The sequence below is a fragment of the Rhinolophus hipposideros genome (assembly GCF_964194185.1).
Source record: "Rhinolophus hipposideros genome assembly, chromosome: 9".
In the NCBI taxonomy this organism is placed as follows: domain Eukaryota; kingdom Metazoa; phylum Chordata; class Mammalia; order Chiroptera; family Rhinolophidae; genus Rhinolophus; species Rhinolophus hipposideros.
In genome coordinates, this window is record NC_138055.1 from 10,874,488 (window position 1) to 10,885,139 (window position 10,652).

Genomic DNA, 10,652 nt, shown 5'->3' on the forward strand with positions numbered 1-10,652 from the left:
CACGGAACGGGGCCCGAGGTGGCAGAGCTGTGGCTGCTGTTTGAAGGCTGCTGGTGGCGCACGCGCCGTCTCTCCACGGTGACGCCTGCTGCCTGGCCGCCGTCCAGAAGCGCCCAGGGGCCTGGGGGAGGCGGGTGCAGAGTGGCCCCGGGTTCCAGAATCAGAACCTCTCCGGTGGGTGCCGACTTTGCCCCCATCCACCGACTGGTGCTCGGACACCCCTGGAGTGGGTGTAGCGTTCTCATTTTGTCAAGGAATAAAGGAGACTTGAAGTGACTTGTCCGAGGTTCCAGACGTAGTGACAAAACCAGGGCCGGGGACAAAGGACGTCCTGACTCCCGGGCCTCCCCTACTGGTTGTCTAAGGAAAGGCCTGTCCCCTGTGCCCCTCAAGACACCTTCAGCGAGGGACTTCCGTTTTCTCGGATTGGGACCCTGCACGTTAAATACGCTAATGGCTTTCAGGAGTTAAGGGAAAGGCGTGGGTTACAGAGCTGAACAGACCTGGGGGAAATCCTTCCCGCCCCTCAGAGTGGTGCTGTGAGGACCACGTGAGATGGGTGAGGGGACTCCCAGTACAAGAATCCCAAAACCCCGACCTCCCTCGTTTTCCTAATAGGGGCTAGTGTGCAATGTTGGCATTTTACATGCGTCTCATTTGCTTCTCAAGACAGGCAGGTGAGGTAGGTCTCACTGTATTTGTCACAGGTGACACCACTGATCCCCCAGAGGGGTCGTAACTAACCTCTCTGCAGGCAGAGAGGAGCAGCGACAAAGCCGAGTAGCAGGGTCTTGAACCCAGGGGTCTCTCGCGAGTCCCTAAGATTCACTGGACAAGACTCAACTTTTATCCCAGAATCTGAAAATTGCAGCCTAACCAGGCAAACCTGTCCTCTGTAAAGGTGAGGCTTGCGTCCAGCAGGGCTCACCACAAAGATTCACCCACCAACTACTTAAAGCTCACCCCCCATTCTCAGAACAGAACACAACATCTAAAACAGGCTCCTGCCACCCACACCTTCACCCTTTCTCCCCACCAGACATTCAAGAAGCAAGTGAGGAAAAGGTCGGTTCCCCAACGTAAGAGCCCAAGGAAAACACTTCCAAGTTATATCAGGCAATGTAGTTTATTATTTCACATACAAATTAGGGACCAAGGCCACAGTGCTGTTAAAAACACCCCCCCCACCCCAACCACCCTGACCCTGCTGTAAAAAAAAAAAACACAGAACACAACAAAGTGCCACCACAGTTCAGGCTGAGCTGGGAACCAAAAGTGGCTTCAACAAAAACAAGACAAACACAAGACACAACATCTTTCCACATTTATATGAAAATTGCCATGGCCCATGAGGAAAGCGTCCATGGCAAGTCAACAAGGAGACCGTGACCCCAGGGCCTTTGGAGCTTCAGGACAGCGGCTACTTCTGGCTACTTCTGGGCTCTGCTGCAGGAGTAGGGGAGGGGATTGTTCTGCGGGCTGGGCAGGACCCCTCATCCCTCTCTGGAAGTTCAGGTCATTGGCTGGATCTGCTTTTGGTTGGGAAGACACCTAAGTATCCTTCTTCCTTTCCAGAGAGGGAAGGAGGGTGGGGGTGCTGACAGCCCCCCATGCCCAAGGGAAGGAAGCCAGCTGAGATGTTCCCTCTAGAAAGAGGGTCCTCCGCTGGACAGAGTTCATGGCCCCAGGAGCCAACACGCGTGCATTCACATGGCATAAAGCCCCATGGCAACCGTTGCCACCAGAAAACTGAGTGTGAGGACCCATCGGACTAGTGGTGACTGGGAGAGGACATTGAGCTGGGACTTCCCTCTGGGGGTCTCGATGGGAGTAGCGTCTGAAAGAGAAAGGGGATCAGTGTCAACCACACAGATGCAGAAATGTCCGATGTCACAGAAAGACACAGCACAAGGGCCTGAGCAGTCTCTAGTACAGTCCCACTCAATGCCAGGATTCTACTACAGCACAAACAGGTAGCCCTCGAGCCACTGCTTGAATACCTCCAAAGACAAGGAGCTTACTATTTCTCCAAGCTGTCTATTCCTCACTTTTCAGCCAGCCCACCTTGTGAGACCATGCCCTCCAGGGGCTCTCCAGGGGACCACACTTTGAGAACTGGTGCCATTAGGGCAACTACGCCTCACCCCACCAGGTAGCCAGTCCTACCAGGACCGGCCACATTCCAACACACGGAGGCACAATCCCACCAATAGAGGGGTCCACATGGTCCTGGCACATGTGGAAAAGCCACAAGGCAGGGGGTCAGGGTGGAACCACGAGCCAAGAAGGCTTCATGGAAGCTGCCAAGCAGGCAGTGAGCTTCACCTCTCCACTACACCCATTCCCAAAGCCACACTCCCGCCACGCATGTGTCAGGTTCTGTGGATGTCCATTTTGTGGAGCATTTGGGTCTCTCGGGACGTTTCCCAGATATTTTCTCAGCAGACACAGCCTCTGAATAACTCTGAAGCACATGAGGGAGGGCCTAACGCAACAAGACCCAGAGGCTGTGTGTCTCCCTAGGAAGCGTCCCACAGAGATGTAACAGTTAGAAACAGTCCCAGCCCTGCCTTGCATCAGAACTCTCTGTTCAAGAACCTTTAAAGGGCCCCAAAAGGAACCTAAATTAAGAGGACTTTGCCCCTGACTTCCCAGGGTCTTCTCTGTGAGTCTCTACTTTTGAGCCAATGAACTAGAACTAGCTCAACCTCCCTTGGTTTGGGAATTGGGAAAACTGAGGTAGGGAGAGGTGCCCAGACTCACACACTGGAGGTTGAAACCCCATGCCCTTTTGCCTGCACCCCACTTCTCATTTAAAACATTCAGAAGACAGGAGAGTTAAAAGATACTGGAGTCAGAATGCTGGGCCATATACGACCCCCCAACAGAGCCCAGAGGAAACGCTGCTCCCCAGAGGCCCTCACCTTGCACCCTGCTGCCCGCCCGCTGGCGAAGCCCTGTCTCCTGCGAGGTGCTCTGGTCCTCAACTTTCCGGGTCAGCCACTCCTGCAACTCCTCGAACAGCTAGAAGACAGAAGACACACAGTGAGAGATGGCACTAGGCTCCAGCTAACGGTGGGATCTGAAGTTGGTTTTAAAATATTTAGGACATAACAGAATCATCTTACAATTGAACGTTCGTGTATCCTTTGACCCGGCTTAAGAGAGATGTTACACGTACATTGGAGTCGCCTGCCTGCGATCCCCAGATGCTCCCCAGTAACACCCACCCTGAATTTAGGGCTCACTGTCACCATTCATGGCCTTTTCCTGTGTCCCACCCAAGTCTATGCAGCTTTCTGCACCCTGCTTTCTTCACCAATTTTCTTTGTGAGAGTCATCCTTGGAAAGTGTGTTTCACGGTGTTTATTAGCGGAGGTTTGCAATGAGGGAGCAGTAGCTACCAGAGGGTTACGCGCCTGGACCAAGGCTCACCAGGAGGCAAGAGCCAGCCAGCCAGTCGGGCTCTGGCTCCCAGTCCCTCAGAGGCACAGATTTTCTTGGAAGATTGACCAGGTTTGGTTTGTTGTTTAGGGAACTGCAAGGGAGGGGTGTCGTCCCATAACAAACGCTTAGACCAGTGTCTCCCAAGGCCCCAGGCTGGGAGCAGGGAGCCAGGAGGCCATGAGTGGCTGCCCCAGTTTCCATAGCGCCTCCAGGTGGGGGGAGAGCAACGGGTTCTACAACATGTGGGTTAGAAGGAACCTCACCCCCCACTCAGGACACCCTCCCCCAGCTCTGCCCAAGAACTCATCCTTCTAGGCTTTCTCAATGCCCACCTTCCCCCTGGGCTTGAGGTACTTGTAGAAAGATGCATTCCCTCCTCCCTGGCTGGGCTGAGAGGCCCTGGAGGGCAGAGGCCACATCTGTGCCACCTGTAACCCCTGCAGGGCCAATCTGGCCAGACACAAGTACACACACAGCTTGAGTGTCGTCACAGAATGTTGTCACCGAGTGCTACAACTGTGGCGTTCACACCCCTTAAGGACAGTAGCTAACATTAGAGGACTGACCCCGTACCAGGCCCTGCTATGGGGACTTTACTGGTATAAACCCACTTAACCCTCACAAGATCTCTAAGATGTATATACGATTCTATCCCCATTTTACAGATGGGGAAACCGAGGTACAGAGGGATTAAAGGATTTGCCCAAGACCCCCAGCCACTAGGTGGCAGAACTAAAACCCTGGCTCCCGTGTCTCTGCACTTGACCATAAGTCCCCGACCCCCTTCCCTGCTATAAGAGAAATGTCCCGTAGAGAAGCAGCTGGGGGAGGTGGCGGCAGCGGCCTGGGCTGCCAGACCCTCACCTGAATGTTGAGCAGGAACGCAGTCTTAGCTTCTTCGATGACCCTCTGCCTGACCTTGGGGGTCATCTCCAGAGAGTTCATGCGGGAGCGGTAGAGCTGCTTAAACTTGGTGGCACTGGCGATGTTGGGGAAGGTGAAGAAGGCCAGGCCCTCGCCAGAGCTGGGCAGATCCAGGGCCTTCTGAGAAATCTTCTTGAGGACCTGGCCCCCAGACAGGTCGCCCAGGTAGCGGGTGTAGGCGTGGGCCACCAGCAGCTCGGGCTCTGTGCGCCCCACCTCGTGGAGTCGCTGCACATAGCGCCTCATGGCCGGTGTGTAGGGGATGGCCTCCTGCCAGCGGGGCCCGTACCAGAAGGCCAAGTCCTGCTCCAGGGCAGCCCTCCGGTGCAGCTCTTCCGGGAAGTAAAGGGGGGTGAAGACTGGATTCTCCTTGTTGCGCTCAATCTCCTCCTCCAGGGCCTCGTAGATGTGGAACAGGGAGGCTATCACCAGCTGAAAGCAGAGCGAGCAGGTCAGGCCTCCAGCAGAGTACACAGAGTACAAGAACCCCTGTCCAGCCCCTTCACTGCCACCATCACAGAGGCCCTCGGGGGCTCCCCCCTCCTGCTAGCCCTCCAATCCTCTCCACAGCAGCTGGAGGAGTGTCACATGAGAAAAACTCCAGTGTGTACTTTGAGCCCCAAGCCCTTTTCCCCCTCTGAGTAAAAAGCATGTGGCCGTAATCCTCATAAAAACCCAACAGAGCCGCTGTCGCCATGTTACAGAAAAGCAAACCAAGGCTCAGAGAGGGTGAGAGATGCTGAGCTTGTACAGCTAGTCAGAAATGAAACTGGAGTCAAGCCCAGGCGTTGCTAGGGAGCCATCACAGCTCTGGAGCAGGGGGAGGCCTGGAGGAAAGTGCTGACAGGAGACCGGGTGCCTCTGGCATTTGACCTCCGATGACGGCAGCAGGGCCCAACTCTCCTTCTTAGAGGCCCACTCTGAACTCTGCAGCCTCTGGACGCAGCGCTGGGGGGTCAGGCGCCGTGCACCTTGGCTCAAGGGACTCCTGTTACACATTAACACTCTCGTTTGAGTGTGAAGGAGGACAAAGTTCCACTTGAGGTTTTCAGGTTATTTCTGAATCTGAAACCTTCACAGCAGCCCCATTTCTCAATGGGGCAGAAAGCCAGGCAGCCTGGTCCAGAACAACCAGGGCTTTTGCGTGTGACCAACCTGATCTAATCTCCGCTCAGCCAGTCGGCAACTGTGTGACCGCAGGTGAGCCACTTACCCTCTCTGGGCGATCTGAGGAGTGAGTGACTCTGTGCAAGTCACGCCTTCGCTCCCTCCCCTGACTATCATCTGACCACGTTCTAAACGGGGCTGGCGTGAGGGTCAGTCAGGATGACACAGGGAAAGAAGCACTGGGCGCAACCTGGCACTCAGCACTCAAATCAGAGGCCGTGGGGACAAATGCCACCTCCTTCAGCATAATCTAAGTAAGCACTGGGTCCTCTCACAGAGGTCCTCTCACAGACCTCTGTGTACACTTTGAAATTAGTGGCTTAGAGGCAAGATCCAAATCTAAGGTGGCTGGGGATGGGATATTCCAGAGGTCACATTGCGGCAACTGGGTGTAGGTCACCTTTTTGAGGGCAGGGAGGGAGAATGAGGAAGAGGGAGCAAGGGTTAGATCCAGCACCCACAGGAGGTAGCCAGGGGCCCCACCCCCTCTCCTCCCACCTCAGAGCTGCACCTTAAATCTCCCTTCACTGGAGCACCTCTCAAGTTAGAAGTAAGGAGGACCCAGTTTGCAAAAGGGAGGGGTGTTAGGAGGGGTGGGATACAGCTCTCCTCCCCCACCCTCCCTCCCATTCGATCTGAACAAGCCTTGCCTCATGCCAGACACTTGTCTGGTTCTTTGTCAAGTGCTTCCCTTCTATTTGCATGAATTTCACAACAGTGCTAGGAAATAGCAAAGTCTGTGCCTAGCTTAAAGAGTGTGCTTAAGAAAACGCTGCTGTTGAAATCCCACTTCACAATGAAGGAAAGATGCCTCAGGGAGGTTAGATGAGGTGTGTCCAGTCTTACTGTTAGGAAATGGTTGTGGCTAGGGCTCAAATCCATACTACCCCTTGCCTTCAGAGGCAGATTAGAATTAAGTCAGAAGGACAAGCTCTGAAATGAGACCAGCCTTGGCTTGACTTCAGCCTTTCCCATTTACTTAGTGGTGGTGTGACCTTCCATTTGTTACTTAACCTCTCTGAGCCTTCCCTCCCTCCTCTTGCTTATCAGGGTTGAAGCACAAATTACATTTCAAGTGTGTAAAACGCCCGGTATGGAATAGGTGCTCAGTTCACAGCACTGCTGCCCCAGTCCCTCCACAATACTGTATAGCAGGCCGTGAACTAGCTGTGTGACCTTAGGTAAGTCACCTCCCCTCTCTGGGCCTCGATGGCATCATCTGTACAATGATTTCTCAGACATGCCCATCTTGTCCCTCAGCATCCCTGGTCCCAGTCCCCACAGAAACCACTGGCCTGGGCCTTGGGCACACCCAAATTCGTCAAACACCCCCCCAGGGCTCCCACCAGGCCACATACCTTAAAGCCTTTTCGGGTCACCTGGCCCTTCTGAAAGTTCCTCATGAACTCAGCGTTCTCCGCCTGGGTGTGCACCTCCTTGGTGGCCTCCTTCAGGGCTTCTGACAAATCCTGGGGCATGCTGCAGAGGGTGGGGAGGAAGGGTGAGCAAGCAGGTGACTGTCAGCAGGGTTCTTCCCAACACGGAGCCCCTGAGGGGGCCGCTGTTGGCAAGCCTTCAAAAGATTTCCGTTTTATCACAAATCGTCCAGCCTCCCATCTAGTAATACGCAGGCCACATTCCCAGACTTCACTGCAGTCCCATCAACACTCTTCAGTCACTAACACACTATGTAATATAGTCCCCAAATTAACCGGGAAATCCTGACATGAGTTATTCTCCACAGAGGGAAGTAGGAAGCAGCACAACCCAGGGAGAAGCCGCAGTGGGCAGGGTGAGCATTCAAATTCAATGTTGTGTTGATGGGCTTTTAGAGCCAAGGTTTAATTCATTTATTTTGTTGAGATTTCAGGTACAAACTTCATGACCCTTTATACTGTTACGCTCATCACAAAAGCATTTGGGTTAAAAAGCCTGACTACAGCTCTGCTTTACTCAAAGAAAACGTTTCTTTCTGGAAGTATTTCTGTCATATACCCTGATGGGCATCTCACAGAATTGTCGTATCTCCTCCTTTCTCTCCCACGCCCCTTCCAGAAACATCATCCCCTGTTCTATACATGCGGGCCAAATTCTTGGGAGAAGGGGAGGGGACCAGACTTGGACATGCCAGATGACCAAAGTTCACACCCCAGCTGACACCAGTTAGCCAGGAATCCTGCACTTGCAGCCTCCCGTCTCTGGAAAATGGGGACCCAGTAACCACGGTGAAGTCTTGACAGCTAATGAAAGCTGGACTCGGCCAAGAGTGGGCTCTGGTAAGAGAACCACACACTCTCATCCAGGCTCCAGCAGCCCAAAGGATCTTAGATTAAGCAGAGAGCACCTCCAAGCACACGGAAACGTCCAATACGCCCCAAAACAAAGTTGGATACCATAGCGACCCTCCCAGGGGTCACCCCACCCCCCGAGTCAAGGTGTCCGGCATGTAAACCACCTTGCATCCCTCTAATTACCCCAGGAGCACAGACAACACTGGAATCCAGCTCCTCCTTCCTCCCAAGCCCAGGCGACTGGCTGTTGAGCGACGTCGCTTCCCGCCTCTGTCTGGGTCGGTCGGGAAGGAACGGCCGGGGCTGCCCTGCCCGTCGCCCGGCGTCCCCCTGCCCCAGCGCCCGGGGCTTGCCTGTCGAGAAGCGGGCTCTCCATCCTGCCGGTGCTAGGCTTGCTGGGTGCGGGCTCCGGGGCTCACTCGGACGTCCACAATCGAGGAAAGAGGCAGACGAGTGACTGCCGAGCCCTGCCGCCCCGTCAATTTATCTCCGGGGCGGATCACGTGCCCGCGCCCAACAGCTGATCCAAATTTTCTGACCAGAAGTTGCAACACCCGCGTGAGCCGGCGCCCCGCCTGCGGGGGAGGAGGGGGGGCGGTCACATGAGCCTCGGAAAACAAAGCCTTTTAAACGACGTGCATAAATAAATAAATAAATAATCTCTTCTGGAAATCTGAGCTGCTGTGTGATGTGTCCCCTTCCAGAACCCCCCACCCCCCACCCAGTGATGACACTTGGAGCACCCGAGAGTTCCAGAGAGCTGGGAGGCAGCGCTTCTCAGAGCTGGAGGCTGGTGGGCAACACAGGGACTTACCCCATCCAGCCCCAGCCTGTAGACACCCAGGGTGCCCAGCCTGCACCCTAAAAGTCACCTCCTCCAGGACCTTCAGCTGACAGCCTGCCTCCTCACACTCCTTTCAAATGTAGGATTAGGACTTGTGTTTGGAGCATGCGGCTTATAGTCTCTACTAAGTGCTAGAGGCTATAGTGTTTTCATGGTTCATCTGTACAACTACCCCGTGGAGTAGATGACTCCCATTTTACAGACAGGAAAACTGAGGCTGGGAGGGGCGGGTGAAATGGCATGCCCAGGGTCACACACAGAGCAGGAAACTGGGACCCAAACTCTGGGTGAGTCCCTGTCTCTGCCTTCCTCCCCCAGTCTCTCTTAGCACTTGGTTCACAACTTGCCAGGGACAGATGCTTGTCACCTAAACTCCCTCCCAGCTTAATATGTAGGGTGCTCTTCCAGGGCTGGGCAGGTCTGACTCATGCCCAGCACCCACTTCAGGCCTGGAACAGAGCTGGCCCTTGCTGATCTGAATTAGTTCTACATGAGACTGCTCGCTTAGGACTGCAAAAGCAGGTTACTGGGTAGGCCCAGATGACAAAACAAATGAACTGGATGATTCCTAGAGTCCCTTCCCAATGCCACACTTCTGGATTATCAATTAAAAAAAAAAAAAAAGGAAAGAAAGAAAGAAAAGGTGACTTTGTCTCGTTACAAGGACCGTTCTTTGGAAATTCAGGGAGCAAGTGCCCACCTCTAAAAGAACGCAAGTATAGGATTGAGGTGGACTGTCAAGTATGGATTCCCCAGTTGGGGAACTGAGGTGGCTGAGTCCTGTGGACCCTTCCACCCAAGCACATCAGGAGTCTCTGATCCTTGGAGAGAGTCTGGGGGAACCAGGCAGGTACAGGTGGGCAGTGGGTCCATCCTATCCAAGGTCAGAGTTCTGTCCCATGATCCGTCCTCTTCTAAGATCACTTAGACCTGAGTGTCAGCCACCAGGTTATGTAGCAACCTGGGGGCTGCTGAGCTTTCCAGATAGAAGGGTTATAGCCCTTGCTATAAACCATATAGCCACCTTCTGTTTCTGTGAACAATAACAATACTGTTGAGACAAGTGAAGAGTTAACAGGAGTGGGCTTGTGAGCTGGCAAGATGGGATGGGCAAAGAGTTAACAGGAGCAAGCTTGTAACCTGGCAGGAATGAGCTTAAACATTAACCGCTTGGCTCTGAATCCCCGGGCTAGCACTGCAGGCTGACAAGCACCTTACATACATCATACCGTGTTTCTCCAAAAATAAGACCTAGCCGGAAAATCAGCTCTAATGTGTCTGTGGAGCAAAAATTAACGAGACCTGGTCTTATTTTACTATGAGACTCAGTAATATAATATAATATAACATAACATAACATAACATAACATAATATAATAATACCAGGTCTCATATTAATGTTTGCTCCAAAAGATGCATTAGAGCTGATTGTCTGCTTAGGTCTTATTTTCAGGGAAAGAGGGTAGGCGGGAACAGAACAGTTCCCAATCGCAACAGCAACCCCCTGCAAGCTGACATCCATCATAGATGGGAACAGGACAGTTCCCAGGAGAAGACAATTGTAATGGCACCCCCTGCTCACCCCCCGCAAGCTGACAAGCACCCTACATCCTGCTTAGAAAAATATAAAACCCGAGCACTCCTTCTCATCAGGGCAGCTGTCCCTATTGGGCAAAACTTCCCTTTGCCAGAACTGTCTCTCTGACTTTCAATAAATCTTTTCTTACTCTTGTAGTCTCATAAATGTTTTTACATTCTGCAGATGACCAGGGGTTAATTCTATACCAAGACAAATACTAATAGCTAATATTCACTGAGCAGTTACTGTGTGCCAGATACTACACTGAACATATGCATTAATTCATTTAATCCTCATATCTCCATAAGATTTGGTACTACCATTATTCCCATTTTACAAACGAGGAAACAGAGGCAGAGGGATTAAGATAAGGGTTCCAGGTAGTCTGGTTCAAAGATTT

At 53.0% G+C, this 10,652-nt stretch overlaps 1 protein-coding gene across 1 annotated transcript; it reads right to left on the bottom strand.

Moving 5' to 3' along the window:
• Window positions 1-1,109: 1,109 nt before the first annotated feature.
• Window positions 1,110-8,404, bottom strand: HMOX1 (heme oxygenase 1). The gene is made up of 5 exons (XM_081059307.1): window positions 8,183-8,404; window positions 6,897-7,017; window positions 4,312-4,803; window positions 2,925-3,024; window positions 1,110-1,837 (listed from the first exon to the last, which is right to left on the bottom strand). Exons 1-5 carry the CDS (start codon window positions 8,203-8,205, stop codon window positions 1,707-1,709), a joined length of 867 nt encoding a protein of 288 aa, XP_080915433.1. The 5' UTR covers window positions 8,206-8,404; the 3' UTR covers window positions 1,110-1,706.
• Between the last annotated feature and the right edge of the window lie 2,248 nt (window positions 8,405-10,652).

Coding starts and splice junctions, on each gene's coding strand:
- HMOX1 (XM_081059307.1), bottom strand. CDS start 8,205: ATGGAGAGCCCGCTTCTCGACAG. Junction 3,025..4,311: donor CGTTCCTGCTCAACATTCAG/GTGAGGGTCTGG, acceptor TCTGTCTTCTAG/CTGTTCGAGGAGTTGCAGGA. Junction 1,838..2,924: donor GGCGGGCAGCAGGGTGCAAG/GTGAGGGCCTCT, acceptor TTTCTCTTTCAG/ACGCTACTCCCATCGAGACC.